The sequence below is a fragment of the Pan paniscus genome, chromosome 13 (assembly GCF_029289425.2).
Source record: "Pan paniscus chromosome 13, NHGRI_mPanPan1-v2.0_pri, whole genome shotgun sequence".
Classification (NCBI taxonomy): domain Eukaryota; kingdom Metazoa; phylum Chordata; class Mammalia; order Primates; family Hominidae; genus Pan; species Pan paniscus.
In genome coordinates, this window is record NC_073262.2 from 30,506,091 (window position 1) to 30,522,500 (window position 16,410).

At 37.1% G+C, this 16,410-nt stretch overlaps 1 protein-coding gene across 6 annotated transcripts in view; it reads left to right on the plus strand.

The window, feature by feature from the left end:
• The window catches only part of ZEB2 (zinc finger E-box binding homeobox 2), a 132,298-nt gene that overhangs the window by 112,597 nt on the left and 3,291 nt on the right, over positions 1-16,410 (plus strand). For all 6 annotated transcript variants that reach the window (XM_008976438.5, XM_063595145.1, XM_008976439.6 and 3 more), the window contains 5 exons: positions 2,672-2,860; positions 3,563-3,777; positions 6,381-6,489; positions 7,418-9,387; positions 11,120-11,300. In XM_008976438.5, coding sequence (XP_008974686.1) covers positions 2,672-2,860; positions 3,563-3,777; positions 6,381-6,489; positions 7,418-9,387; positions 11,120-11,300 — 2,664 coding nt within the window. The remainder of the gene's footprint in view (positions 1-2,671; positions 2,861-3,562; positions 3,778-6,380; positions 6,490-7,417; positions 9,388-11,119; positions 11,301-16,410) is intronic.

A 16,410-nucleotide genomic window follows, 5' to 3' on the forward strand; every position in this document is an offset into this window, starting at 1 on the left:
TGTGCTGTCATAGTACTGAAAAAGAAGTCAGTTACTGATAAAATCAGTGAAGTTACTCAAAAGACATTCATCTTGGCTCCGCCATTTTGCCCCTTTTATCCTTTCTTCCCATCAAAAGTCAAAGGTGATTTTTTTTATAGATCTGATGTTATTTTGATGATCCAAAACAATGAGCAAATACTTTATGCAAGTTGACAGTTTCTACATACTCCATAGGGGCTCAGTGATGCAAGTGAAATGACATCATCACAGTCACCACCAATAAGTATCCATTGGAAAGCATCCATGACATTGTGCATACAGCAAGAGGAAAGTGATCTTATCTAAAGCCCATATTCTTTATTAAGTCCAGCTAATAACAGATTTAAGCAAAATTTCAAGGTATAAAATCTTAATCCACTACTGTACATTCCAAATCTATTTTTGAGGGAAATACAGTCTTGGAATAGACCGTTGTTCTTGTTAAACTTATTAGAAGTTACAGAGGCAAAAAAGAAAGGTTTGAGATCACAGCATTCAGGATTACTGGCACTTAGTTTAGTGGTCCACATAGTGTAATTCTCCCACTTCCTTTTATTTGGTCCCATATATTTGTTTATAGTTTCAAGTCTTTTTAGAATTCTAGTGTTCTTTGCTTTGATGAATGTCACCTACCATCCATCAAATTTGGAAAGTATAAACCTGAGGGAGGTACCTTAGCATCTCCCAACTTGACAAACTGAATTCTTTCCCAAATGAATCTGAGGAATTTTATATCTTAGGTATTTCTCAAATCCAGACACTTCCTTCATCTCCATCATCAATTCCTTAACAGTATCTTTTGCCTGGCCTAGGACAGGAACCTCCTAACCGGATTCCCAGGACCTACTTTTCTCTTTCTCCAATCCCTATCATACTATAGCCAAGGATGTCATCTAAAAATGCAAATAATCATAGTCTCATCCAGCCATCCTCCTTGCTTAATACTCTTCAATAGCTTCCTGCTTCTTTTAGAGTAAAAACCCAAATCCTTAAACAAGCTCTTACCTGCTGCATGGTCTGGCTCCCGCCTTACTCTCCACCCTTACATCACGCGGTTCCCCTTTCATCCTCTGCACTCCAGCACTGTCCTTTTTTTTTTAACATCCTGAGATGTCCCATGCTTGTTTCAGTCACCACATTGCACATGCTGCTCTTCTCCAGCTTCTACATTTAGTTAACTTCATGCTTCTTCAGTTAAGACCTTCCTGATCTTCTAGCTGCCATCAGGTTCCTCTGTTACTTTTTTTATACCAGCATATAACTTTCTTTCATAATACTTATCTGAGTTTGTAATGATGTGTTTACTTTGGAGATAATATCAGTTGTATTAATCTCTCTCATGGCTTCCCAAAGGATGAGCCTAGAACTGTTTTTTGCTCACCAGAGCATGACATGATGCCTATCACACACTAGGCATTCAGAAAATACTTGTTGAATTAATGGATGGTTCCACTTTCTATTCCCCTCATCAAAAATCCAAGTTCATAATCATGAAAGCAAAAAAAAAAAAATTGCCTAGCTTGCTTGCGCATCACCCTGCCACAGTTGCCAAAGATAATTAGTATGTCAAATACTATAATATTGTTTATGGTAGAGAAGACAAGGTAAAGAATCTCATGGCACCAAGGTTAACTGCTTTCAAAAACTATGATAATAGGATTCCACCATTAATTGTACCAGCAAAGCACTTTTTTCACCTACTTAGGATAAAGAATAATATAACAGCTACTCTCCCAACTTTGTTAGCATAAAAATATTATTTATGATATCTAAGCCACATCTTATTTCAGAAACACATCTAGAGGTTTCAAATATACAAAATCTTATGACACAAGTTGCTAAAATTGAGTTACAACTGTTATTCATTTCACAGGAATAGAGTCATAATTACAAAAGTTAAAGTCACATCAAAATCACACACCAGTTTCTTAACTCCCTCTGTTACTTTTTATTTTATTTCTATCAGCTGTGAGCTTAATTTTATTTTCAGCAGCTTTAAAATACGGAACTAAAGATTAAAATTATAGGGAAAGATAAAATGCCACATTCTGGTGCTTTTTTTTAACAAAGTTGCATTATTATCTGTCTAGGAATATCTTTCCTTTTGCATCTGTCTCAGACTATGTAGTCCTGGCTGTCTGTGACATTCAGAGGGTGGAGGGTTAAAAACTTATATTTAGCAACAGGATGTATCTGTGGTTAGGGACGCTCAGTCTAGTGGACAATGAAAAATTAAATATACCTTTCTTAAAAGAAAATGAAATTTCAGATAGACTATTAAAATAGGCTTAATCTTATATTATCTTTAATGTTTATGGATCTTAGAATGCAGTTGTTGGCTTTTTAAAAAAAATTTTATGAAAAACATTTTAAATTTCTTTCATTCTTTGTATATACAGACTAATATTCCAGGAAGAAAAAATAAAATAAAATGTGCTTATTTAACTTGAAGCAAAGTGCCCGCCTTCTTGCATATATTGCAAGAATAAGCATTCAGTCAATAATCGGTCATCTTCAACACTTCTTACAAATAAACTAGGTTTTGTAGTCTATTGCAAGTCAGAATTTCTCACTGGCTATGATGGAGATGGACTTGGGATCCTAGGAAGAAGGCCCGGAAACAACATTTCTTCTCCTTTTATGATTTCAGTGAAGAATGCAAATTGCACATCAGATTTTGAGGAATACTTTGCCAAAAGAAAACTGGAGGAACGCGATGGTCATGCAGTCAGCATCGAGGAGTACCTTCAGCGCAGTGACACAGCCATTATTTACCCAGAAGCCCCTGAGGAGCTGTCTCGCCTTGGCACGCCAGAGGCCAATGGGCAAGAAGAAAATGGTGAGGCTGTAAATCATTTTTAGCCACTGCACTGACCTCTGCAGCTGTTACAATTACAAATGCACTACATGCCTGGGTGTTTACCTTAAAATTTGAAGAACAGCTGCAGAGGCATGGAATTTCATGAGCAAAGATTAGAACTGTAATTTTAGGGTATTGTGAAATTTTTTTGTCAGCAAATTTGTGTCATTTGTACATCCAATAAAGAACAAGAACAATTAGAGCCCATTTCTAAGAGATAAAAATATCTAAATGTATTCCTATCTTTCTGAAATATTTTACTTTTGAGGAAAAAAAAGTTGAGACCGACACTCCCTCACCTTTTGTTCTTCTCCACCGACACCTGAAACGCCCCTTCACACTGTGAGTTCCTGAGTAATCTGTGGCTACAGGTTTCATAGGAACTGTCAGTCACCTAAAGAGAATTTCCTCATTTATCAGCTGTTTAAGTCCCCCCACCCCCCAAAAAAAAAAACCTGAAGTAATTAATTAATTTTCGAGCACAGTGTGAGCTGATTCCGACAAGTCTGTCCTGGGCATGCGAGGGGACTGGTGTGCGAGGGGGCCGGGTGCAATGATGGCACTCTGTGGAGCAGATTGCAGTGATTCCTGTCATACCATCCTGGGCAGTCAGCCCATTAGCTGCCATTGATTTACTGACCTTTTGGCCCGCTTCTCTCTCTCTCTGTCTCTCGGCTACAGACCTGCCACCTGGAACTCCAGATGCTTTTGCCCAACTGCTGACCTGCCCCTACTGCGACCGGGGCTACAAGCGCTTGACATCACTGAAGGAGCACATCAAGTACCGCCACGAGAAGAATGAAGAGAACTTTTCCTGCCCTCTCTGTAGCTACACGTTTGCCTACCGCACCCAGCTCGAGCGGCATATGGTGACGCACAAGCCAGGGACAGATCAGGTGGGGGGATGGTTTTAAGTGATTTCTTTCTATAATAACCCCTTAGAGAAACGATATTGCTTTGATTGGCAATCATTATTAATTTTTCATGGCATTTTGAAGATGCAGATCTTTTAATGGTAATAGCTTTAATTGAGGTCTAAATGATTTTTTGATGGTCTCTTCTAATATGATTTAATAGTCTTATGTTCACGATCGAATGAGTGTGTTAATTTCTAATTTAGAAATTTTATTTGCACTTTAACTTGACTTTAGTTTCATTTTTATGTTCCACAAAAAGTGAATGAAATTGTAGCATTTTAATTATACATTATTAAACATCTCAGCAATTTTAATTCCATTTTTCACCTCGCTTTACTTAGAAATTTTCTTTTCATATAGGATCTAAGTCATAGAAAAAGAAGTGTGTATTTCTTTCATTTTTCATATAACACCTTCAATTACTTAGAGTATTTTTATAAGCTGCTACTAGTTTATGAAATCTAAGTGTTTTAAGGAAAATCAAAAAGGCATATATTATCTGTGTATATATATATATAATAAATTGGATTAGTACTAAAACATTGGATGTACATTAAAAATGATCCCTTAATATACATATTTGTAGCTAAATGTTAAAATTACTCCCCCTCTTTTTGCTTACTTGTCTCAAAAATAAAAACTCTGTCTTCAACAGTTAAGTATAGCTTCTTAAATCTTTAAAACAACTGAATAGGATTGATTCACAGTGTTCCTTAAATGTTACATCAAAACTCCTCTTTCCCATTGGGAGGATTGGCTCTGCAAATTGATATTATGATATGTTTGCACGGACAGAAGTGGTGTGCCTTAAGTCACAATAACTGGCCCTACAGATCCGGAATCACTTAATTTAAGTCTTGACACCATGTCTGTTTTTAAAATTATTGAACACAATATTGTATTCAAAATTCTTAGTTTTTCCTTATAACCTTCATTTTCTTTGAATAAGGAAAATGAGGATAAGCAAACACAGTCAATAATGGTGATAAGACTAGATTATGGAATTTTACTATTTTAGGAGAACAGCTCATGTAAATTATTCCATTTATATCTGATTGGGCTTGTCACCTGAATGCTTTTCAAAGATGAGTTATAAAAAATATGCTTGCATAGTTGCACTTATGTAACAGTTTATCTCCCCTTGCTTATATGCACAAAAACTCAAGGAAAAAAAAGTGCCTAGATATTTATCTAGCATAACCGCTTTAAATTTCACATGCAGAAGTGTGATTGTGTTGGCGCATTATGAATGGTAGCTTTGGTGTTGAAAAGTCCCCTCATTTGCTCATGGCATTTACAATTAGTAAATTAAAATGATTGTATCATATTAACAGTGGCACAACTAAAGTTTATAGTAGTCCTCTGAGGGCTGTGGGGGGAGACAAAGCAGCTGTTGCTGTTTGTTTATGCAACTCAGCAACATATGAGCGCTGGTCCCTCAATGGCGCTCGGCGGGCTGGGCTCTGCTTGATCTTTGAAGGTTGCTGCTGTTTGAACAAACCTCCCTGTGTCCCATGTAACACCATCTGTCTCACTAGGAATGTGGGAAGATTCAGCACACCCTAGCAGTTGTCATACCGTTTCTGTGCTGTCTTTTTGCAAAAGGCTTTTGTGTCATTGCTGCTAGAAAAAGGCTGACCTCCTACCTTGAGCATCCAGAGTGGATGACTGCATTTTTTTTTTCCAGAATTCTAAGTCACACTGCTTTTTTCCCCTTGTTCAAAAAGGTCAGCTGTGTTTGATTATATCTTTGCTGCTTTTAACTTGTCTTTTCAGCAAACTTTTTTTTCCTTTTTTGTCCCTACTCCCTAGCACACTACTAAAAAGGAAAATGAAAAGTCGTTGAAGTCTTTCCTACTGGCCTGTGATAAAACTGCTCAAGCAGCTATAACCCAAGATGTTGTCTCTTACGTTTGATAATGAATCAAATCGGATAGGCGACACCTCAGGAAAAACTGGGCTTATATTTGCTACTGGCACAATGAATAGGATATTTAAACATGCTCATCATGTAATGAAATATTTATAGTCAAGGTTTTTTTGTTTGTGTGTTTTTGGTTTGGGATCGGGTTTTTTTTCTTTTTTAAATTTTAGATTGCTTCAGTATAAGATCTACTTTTATGCTGATACAAAAAAATTGATAACTTTTGTTGTGTGGGGGTGGTTTTTCTTGAGACTATTCAGAATTTTCAGGAAAATATTTTTTTCTTGACAGAATTGTCACATTCTAGCAGAGAATGTTCATATTTTAGAATTTGTGGTAAACACGAAAAACAACAAATATCTTTACAGTTATACTTCCTCGTCCCCAAAGGTTCAAAGAAACATTTTGGAAAAGACACTACAGAAATAATTCTAAAGCAAGTGTTGGATGCGCATGTGAAAGCACTTTTTTTTATTTGTTCCAATTTTATTACCAACATTATCACTTTTATTGCAACTCTGAAAGACTGAGCAGATAAATAAGCATGCACTCAAACCTTTTGGCCTGTCTGAAAAACAGAGGCCTTTTAAAAATATTCGTAACAAATTTTCTTTGTTCCTCCTGCACAAAACTGATGTCAGTCTTTCTCCTTTTATAGCACCAAATGCTAACCCAAGGAGCAGGTAATCGCAAGTTCAAATGCACAGAGTGTGGCAAGGCCTTCAAATATAAACACCATCTGAAAGAACACCTGCGAATTCACAGTGGTGAGTAGCAGAGGTGCTGGAGCTCGCATTTGCATTTTACTTAATTAGGGGAGTTTTAAAAGATTGTTTAAAATTTACACAGTCCTATTTGTAGCTTTTTGGAACTATCCATTTATTTCATCAACTCTGTGTGCCTGATTTGTGTTCATGAGACTTATGGTACAACCAGTAGCACTGTCTTATAAAAAGAAGCAGAATGCTTACATGTCTTAAAAATTACAAATGCTTTGATTTATTACAAAATCTAGAGGCTCCTTTTTGTCCTTTTAAAACCGCTTCTCCAGAATAAATATTTTTGACCTGAGGAAACTCAACTGGCAAATTCTGAAGGATATTAATTTTTGAGACCTAACCATGAAAAAAAGGGTGAAGAATTTTGGATAAGAGCTATGTATGATAAATACTCCCTGATTCCTGAGGGCCGTGGATCACAGAACAGAATCCTACCACTGAGATTTCCTCTTTATAACTAGTTTGATAGCTCTGCCAAGCATTTTATTACCAAATTGGATGCTATTCAAAGGACTAGTTGGATTGGTAGAATCAATGGAATCTCCACAAAGTTTATTAAAGCCATGGCTACACTTCCCTTTAAATACTGTGACATCTTTATTGTGCTATTGACCACACATTAATCTGACACTCTGTTTAAATAGGAGGCTGCCGATGGCAGACAAGATTTGGGATCTCAGCTGAAAAAGGCATAGATAGCCCTTACCTTCCACTGTGAACATCTTGAATTATGTCCTCCCAGGGTAGATAAAGCTCAGAAACGGTTATGGTCACATAATTCTAATCTAAGTACCTAGAATGTAGAGGTACTCCATTGTGTTCCTTTCATTTGGTTTCACAGATTCTTCTCTTGGTAGACAATTGCAATTGTTACCTAATCAAGGAAATGTAACGGTAATTTTAATTATCATTTTAGGTGAAAAACCTTACGAGTGCCCAAACTGCAAGAAACGTTTCTCCCATTCTGGTTCCTACAGTTCGCACATCAGCAGCAAGAAATGTATTGGTTTAATCTCTGTAAATGGCCGAATGAGAAACAATATCAAGACGGGTTCTTCCCCTAATTCTGTTTCTTCTTCTCCTACTAATTCAGCCATTACCCAGTTAAGAAACAAGTTGGAGAATGGAAAACCACTTAGTATGTCTGAACAGACAGGCTTACTTAAAATTAAAACAGAACCACTAGACTTCAATGACTATAAAGTTCTTATGGCTACACACGGGTTTAGTGGCACTAGTCCCTTTATGAATGGTGGGCTTGGAGCCACCAGCCCTTTAGGAGTTCATCCATCTGCTCAGAGTCCAATGCAGCACTTAGGTGTAGGGATGGAAGCCCCTTTACTTGGGTTTCCCACCATGAATAGTAATTTAAGTGAGGTACAAAAGGTTCTACAGATTGTGGACAATACTGTTTCCAGGCAAAAAATGGATTGCAAGGCTGAAGAAATTTCAAAGTTGAAAGGTTATCACATGAAGGATCCATGCTCTCAACCTGAGGAACAAGGAGTTACTTCTCCTAATATTCCGCCTGTCGGTCTTCCGGTAGTGAGTCATAATGGTGCCACTAAAAGTATTATTGACTATACGTTGGAAAAAGTCAATGAAGCCAAAGCTTGCCTCCAGAGCTTGACTACTGACTCAAGGAGACAGATCAGTAATATAAAGAAAGAGAAGCTACGTACTTTAATAGATTTGGTCACCGATGACAAAATGATTGAGAACCACAACATATCCACTCCATTTTCATGCCAGTTCTGTAAAGAAAGTTTTCCTGGCCCCATCCCTTTGCATCAGCATGAACGTTACCTTTGTAAGATGAATGAAGAGATCAAGGCGGTCCTGCAGCCTCATGAAAACATAGTCCCCAACAAAGCCGGAGTTTTTGTTGATAATAAAGCCCTCCTCTTGTCATCTGTACTTTCTGAGAAAGGAATGACAAGCCCCATCAACCCATACAAGGACCACATGTCTGTACTCAAAGCATACTATGCTATGAACATGGAGCCCAACTCCGATGAACTGCTGAAAATTTCCATTGCTGTGGGCCTTCCTCAGGAATTTGTGAAGGAATGGTTTGAACAACGAAAAGTCTACCAGTACTCAAATTCCAGGTCCCCATCCCTGGAAAGAAGCTCCAAGCCGTTAGCTCCCAACAGTAACCCTCCCACAAAAGACTCTTTATTACCCAGGTCTCCTGTAAAACCTATGGACTCCATAACATCACCATCTATAGCAGAACTCCACAACAGTGTTACGAATTGTGATCCTCCTCTCAGGCTAACAAAACCTTCCCATTTTACCAATATTAAACCAGTTGAAAAATTGGACCACTCCAGGAGTAATACTCCTTCTCCCTTAAATCTTTCCTCCACATCTTCTAAAAACTCCCACAGTAGTTCATACACTCCAAACAGCTTCTCTTCTGAGGAGCTCCAGGCTGAGCCTTTAGACTTGTCATTACCAAAACAAATGAAAGAACCCAAAAGTATTATAGCCACAAAGAACAAAACAAAAGCTAGTAGCATCAGTTTAGATCATAACAGTGTTTCTTCCTCATCTGAAAACTCAGATGAGCCTCTGAACTTGACTTTTATCAAGAAGGAATTTTCAAATTCAAATAATCTGGACAACAAAAGCACTAACCCAGTGTTCGGCATGAACCCATTTAGTGCCAAACCTTTATACACAGCTCTTCCACCTCAAAGCGCATTTCCCCCTGCTACTTTCATGCCACCAGTCCAGACCAGTATTCCTGGGCTACGACCATACCCAGGACTGGATCAGATGAGCTTCCTACCACATATGGCCTACACCTACCCAACTGGAGCAGCTACTTTTGCTGATATGCAGCAAAGGAGAAAGTACCAGCGGAAACAAGGATTTCAGGTAAAGAGACAAATGTTTTTCTGCTATGAAGAAAAGAGGTGGCAATTATTTTGATTATGTGCATGTAGGAAAAAAAAATCTTAGTGAAAAAACTCAGCAGAAACAGAAGAGTTTGCTTTAACATGAACCTAAAACCGTCAGTGGGCTAGAAAAATGGATGAAACAGTGGATCACTGTACTCTAAGCACATTTGCTTTAAAAACAAAAAGGACAAAGAAGAAATTAATATTTATTTTGAGATGTATTTAGATGGACTCATCTGCTTTTAAAATTAAACTTTGGTGACAATATTTGGTAGGACTTACCTAGGTGCTAGAAGTTAAAGTTTATAACCGTCACGTGCTTTTAAAGATGTGCACAGGACAGGTGTGATGGCTCATGCCTGTAATCCCAGCACTTTGGGAGGCCAACGAGGGTGGATCACTTGAGGTCAGGAGTTTGAGACCAGCCTGGCCAACATGGTAAAACACCATCTGTCCTAAAAATACAAAAATTAGCTGGGTGTAGTGGTGGGTGCCTGTAATCCCAGCTACTTGAAAGGCTGAGGCAGAAGAATCACTTGAACCCAGGAGGCTGAGGTTGCACTGAGCAGAGATCGTGCCACAGCACTCCAGCCTGAGAGACAGAGCAAGACTCTGTCTTAAATAAATAAATAAATAAATAAATAAATAAATAAATAAATATAAAGATGTGCACAACTTGCAATAATGTATATACACATTTTAATAGGTACTTTTGTTTTACAGAGAATGGTTTATTTTGAAGAGTATTTTTAAAAATATCTTCCATATTTCACATGACTTCTTACCAAATCTTCAAAGTAGTTAATAATTATGCTTTATCAAATAGGAAAGCAGTTATATTTTAACATTATGCAGCATATAATCTTTGTTTGCAAAATAAGAGCATAAGTAGCAGTGCACCTCTGTAACAGCTGTTCCAGTATTCCAATTTACAGTACATCTGCCCTCTTTGTAAATGTATTTAAGCCTATTTAATCTTCTCTAATATTAATTAGTACAAACATAGTCTAAGAAAACTGAACTGTGGGCTAGCAAATGGAAATGTATGTTATCATGCAAGTTTGCACTCCTTTGGATCAAGACAAAATAAATATCAAGAAATTTAATAATTTACTGATCCACATTCATTATTGTTCAATGCTGAAGGCTGTTTTAACATAGAACATTGATAAAAAGTGTTATTAATATTCCCTATTTCAAATTAGAAAATTAAATATAAAAATATAGCTTGAGGCCTTTAGTTGGTAGACATACATTTAAATAGATTGCATAATAATAACATTTTGTACCTAAATATAAAATTCAATTAAAATCGGGTTTCTACAGCTACAGATCATTTCTAAAGTTAAGCATACTGGAAAATACACAAATTTCAATGTTAAATTTTCACTCATGGGTATTTCTTGGTATAAAGGAAATGAAGGATTTTAGAAAAATTTGTTTCTCTCACCTTCAGAGTTGACCATTTCCTGTCCTTGAAAAACAGTGAGATCTACCTTCCAGGGCAGAGAAGTTTATATTTTTGTTGCATATATTGTTGCATATACTGCATATTGAGACCTCATATATTGTTCATGGAAAAAAAAATGTTTAACTCGATCAATTAGTAGCAAGCAATTTTGAGGTTCTCCAAATGTCCCCCTATGTGAAGTTGTTTGGTGTGAGCACAAAGAGAAGCCACTGTATTGAACTGTGTGATCCTATCGCAGGGAGAATTGCTTGATGGAGCACAAGACTACATGTCAGGCCTAGATGACATGACAGACTCCGACTCCTGTCTGTCTCGCAAGAAGATCAAGAAGACAGAGAGTGGCATGTATGCATGTGACTTATGTGACAAGACATTCCAGAAAAGCAGTTCCCTTCTGCGACATAAATACGAACACACAGGTATGAGTGACTTTGCCTAACTGGTTAGAGCTTCCCGTCCTGCTGTACATTTCATAATATTTAATGAGCACACTTTTGCAACATAAGATGTAACATATGCTGATACCTTCAACAAGGAAGAAATAATGCTTTTGCCGAGCTCAGTAGGACTTTTTTGTTGCCTGTTTATTGGATCATTCATGTCTTTATGAGTGTGCTTGTCTTAATATCTTTCCAGTTATTCTGTAAACCAAATTTAGAAATTATGTCAAAGGGACGGTCAGATGGCCAGGGCAATGAAATGGCATGACACAGCCAGTTATTGAAAATACCTTCACATTCTTAAGTTTCAAAGCTTAAGATGAACCTATATATGTAAAAATCTAATAAGAAATTCAGACAGTAATACATTAGTTTCATCATCCAAAACACCAAGAAAGCCATAATTTAGGGGTAATTTTGTTTGCTTTTTTTTTTTTAATTCGCCACATTTTGAAAGAACTAAAGGCATTAGTGTCATAAAAGAAAAGTAATAGATCAGATGAGCTACTTGAAACCACCTATATTTGGAAGATTGAAATAAAACTTTCTAAATTTTAATTAGTATATTTCCAATTCATGCATTACTAATTAGGAACAATTACAAAGAGTTGACAAGAAAACAGCCTAATTCTTCACTATGAGTAGAGAGATAGTGGGTTAATTTTTGAAAAGAAAGATGAAGTACCATATGTAATTTAATATTACTTCCCACAATCCAAGATCTGCAGCTCTATGGTTGAGCTCCACTTGTGTTTCCTCCCTGGCTCCATCCCCACCTCCCTGAACAATAAGGTAGCTGAACCTCATCCCTACCCCTAGCCCATCTCCAATTCTTCTCCACTGGAAATTTGGCATGCTGTATTAGCCCTGGATGGGGGGGGGGAAGTGTAGGATCTCAATCAAAATTTTGGCAAGAGGGAACAAAAAAAATAGGGGAGTATAGGAAAACAACTCATTCTAAACCAGGAAGTCTAGTATCAAACATTTCAATATGGAGGAAAAAAAAACTAGCACTTTGGGGAGAAAGCTTTTTGGGGGAAAAGTGATGATGAGGCACAAAAGAAAAAGAAGGAAGACAGAAAAGGGAATATGAGCCAGGCGCAGCAACTCACGCCTGTAATCCCAGCACTTTGAAAGACCAAGGCAGGAAGACTGCTTGAGCCCAAGAGTTTGAGACCAGCCTGCACAACATAGTGAGACCTTGACTCTACAAAATATTTTTTAAAAATTAGCTGGATGTGGTAGCTCAAGCCTGTAGTCCCAGCTACTTGGGAGGCTGAGGTAGGAGGATGGCTTGAGCCCAAGAGGTCAATGCTGCAGTGAGCCGTGATTGTGCCACTGCACCTCAGCCTGAGCAACAGAGTGAGACCCTATCTCAAAAAAAAAAAAAAAAAAAAAAAAAAGCGAAGGGAAGGTGAATACTTCCTGTCATATTTTGACTACCTAGATACAAGGCACTCTTTTCTGTCACTGAAAACTGTCCTTGGGAAGTACTCGTACTCATCATCGGCTATTATTCCTCACTGGGCACATGCTGGAGGCAGCTCAAGTGACCAGCATCAGCCTGATAGTGTGGGGAGGGTTTTTGTGAAGCAACAAGGTTGATAAATAACAGAGTTCTTACTCCAACCAATACAGTTTTCTTTTTCTTTAGCTGTCTGATATTCATTGTTATTATTTTAAAAGTTTAATGATACCTTAAAGACAACCCAATCTAAATCCAAACAGCTTTTATACTTGTGTTATATAATTCAATGTTTGAAACATCAAAATTTTCTTTTAGCATAGATATTTTCTTTAGTACTAAGTGCTACTTAAGCATTTACAAAGTAAAGATATTTTCATACCTAAATTTTACTTTAATTTTAATATTTTAATCAACCTTAAATATATTTTGTATTCCATTATTCAGCTACAATAGGCACATCACTGAAGGCATCTTTCCCTCTCTGATTGGTTTTATTATATGACCATATGCAAACTCTATCATTTACTACACGGTGAGTGTACAACTTTTATTTTAGTGAGGGCTATCATACACATTGACATCCAGTCAATATATTTACTTCTTATAAATTAGAGAATTGTAACCTTCATAGGTCTGTAGATAGTTGAGAGGCCCAAAAGTTGACAAACACAAATATGCATAATTTATTTGAAAAATAAACTTCAGGCCTGATGCGGTGGCTCATGCCTATAATCCCAGCACTTTTGGAGGCAGAGGCAGGTGGATCACCTGAGAGCGGGAGTTCAAGACCAGCCTGACCAACATGGAGAAACCCCGTCTCTACCAAAAATACAAAATTAGCTGGGTGTGGTGGTGAATGCCTGTAATCCCAGCTACTTGGGAGGCTAAGGCAGGAGAATCACTTGAACCCGGGAGACGGAGGTTGCAGTGAACCAAGATAAGGCCACTGCACTCCAGCCTGGCCGACAGTGTGAGACTCCATCTCAAATAAATAAATAAATAAATAAACAAACAAACTTTGTTTTTTAAAGTAAAAATAAAATATTCTGCTCCTTCAAGATGTGAGAGCTGCTGCCTCGAAACATTGCCTAGCAACAAGATGCTAATCATTCAATGGTTTCTCTAAACTTGTGATTAATTATCTTCCTGTTGGCTTTCCAACTTGTCAAGTTTCCAGCATGTTAACTTTTTGGTCACTTGACCAAACATCTCATGACGTTACTACTGTCAGTGTATTAGGTTCTATTCAAATCAAGTTCTTCATGGATTTTCTATTGATGTGATGTATGTGGAAATTTAGTCCATGTTCCTATCCCAATTGAACCTGTGGGATAGTTCCTATCCCACTAGCCTTTCATTTGTTTACATTAAGCACTAGTAATATTTTGAGAATGCACTAAGATGAAAATTATAAGTGAGAACTGTCTTGGGACTGATTGATTCTAAGGTCGGGAAATAAAATTGAATCATCATTTCATTATGCATTGATTATGAATGTGTCCTTGGTAAAGTGTGTTTGTGATGTCTGTCTACAATTTTACATATAGAATCGTTTAACTTAAGAAGGAAATTATGAGCTACTTATTCTTGAGACCCAGTGCTTTTTTTTGCCTCAATTTATTTCCTAGGCAGATACCAAAGTCATCATGCTTCATTTTTCTTACCAATGGCTTATTGCTTGCTTGCTTTTCCTGGGACCTGGGACTGGGACAGAGGAGGGAAACACTATGTAAATGTTGACTTCAACAGAATTAATTGTCACAAACAAGGACTGTGAAATTAAAAACTCTGAAACTCCTGTTAGGCACTGTCAAGAACTCATTTGTATTCTAAAATTTAAATCTGACCTTTATTGAGTGCTTTCTCTGTTGAGACATCATGGTAGGTGCTTTTGAAACCCACCTTATTTAGAAAAGTAATACAAATGTTTCTACTTTTGAGTAGATAAGTCTAAGTTTTAAATAAATTTACCAGTCAATCTTGTTTCTCAGTTATATGGTAATTTTTTTCATACCACAAACCTTTCATTTATTATTAAGTTCAGTTACCATTCTAGCTGTCAGGTGAATCACAAATCTAGATATTAGAGAAAATATTTACCCTAAGAAAGCTTGATTCACTCAGTATCAATTTGGATGTTCTGAATCTTGGTCATGTGGAAATTTAATTCTAGGACATCTTGATTTGAATCAGGTAAACCAGCAAAACAAGTTAAAAAGAGATGAATGTCCAAGTCAGTTACTATTTAAATTGAATTTATTAAATGCTTACCACTGAAACTTCTGGAGATCAGTAGACTATTTAGTGTAAGGTATATGTCAAAACTCTCACCTGCTCCCAGATTCTATCCTTTGCATGGTATCATAACTGAACATTTTATTTTTTCAGGTTGTCAATTCATAATGCAGGATTAATATATGCATATTATAAGCATACTGTTTATTATCGAATGAGTTCTCTGAAAATTGAATGTCTATAACCAAGGCATATCTCTAAGACAGACTGCAGTTTAGTGGGCATGCCCGAAGCATTGCTAACAGGCCTTGAAACCTATAACAGAGGATGCTTGCTCTCTCTGGACACTGCTCTGTGTTTTGTTGCTTTGGAAAAGAAAGCCATATCATAATGTTCATTCAAAATTATTCATACAGTCTCTTCCAGAAGTTACCTAAGTAGTTGACCTTTTTGTGCTCCTGAGCTAATGAGACATTAGTATCCAAAAGAGGTTGTAGGACAGTTTGCCCATACACGCCGTAGCAACTAGAGCATCAAGAAAATTTTCATCTACAATTTCTCTTCTCTCTATTCAGATTTATTACTTCCATGTACTCTGCTCCTGCTGCATGCGTCCTACTTAGAACTTGAGAAATTATTGAACATGTATTAATGAATAAGAATAAAATGATCTAACATTAACTGAGTGCCTACTATGTGCAATCCTTGTACTAAATGCTTTACATAAGTTGTCTTCCTTATTCTTTATGCCCAGTCCATGAGTTAGGTCCCCAAATGATCTTCCTTTTACCTACTGATCCTGAGAGAAGTTAACATGCCTGAGAATGCACAGCCTGTCATAAATGATGGATGTGAACCCAGATAATCATATTCATTTAACACTGCCCCTATGGATGAATTGCTGCGACTAGAAACGTCTTATCCTTTCTCCTGACAGCATCCTTTCCTTTAAGGTCCAAGTCCACACAAGTGAGACCAAATTCATAACATAATGACATGAAGTTTCCCGGGAGACAAAACCTCTTGTCTTTTTCCCAAATACACGTCTGCTTCCTCTTAAATTACCTTCCTACCACGGTGTCTTTCCAAATGGAAAAGCATGCTATCTTTGCAGACTCTTGGCACTCCATTGGGATTCTCTGTTATCCAGTTTACCTCATTCAAAACATCTTTTCCAAAAGTTAAGGAATGGTTCTTGTGTGGTTTGAATTATACTTGCTTTCTTCAGAGTATGAGCTACCTTGAAGTAGGTTATTAGAACTGTCTTTATTTCCCATATAACTAGTAGTCACCAACAAGTATCTTTCTGATTTCCACTCTTCCAGTTAAATAACTTCTTTCTACTCTAATATTGTACCTTACTACATTTATCATCACTAAATTTCT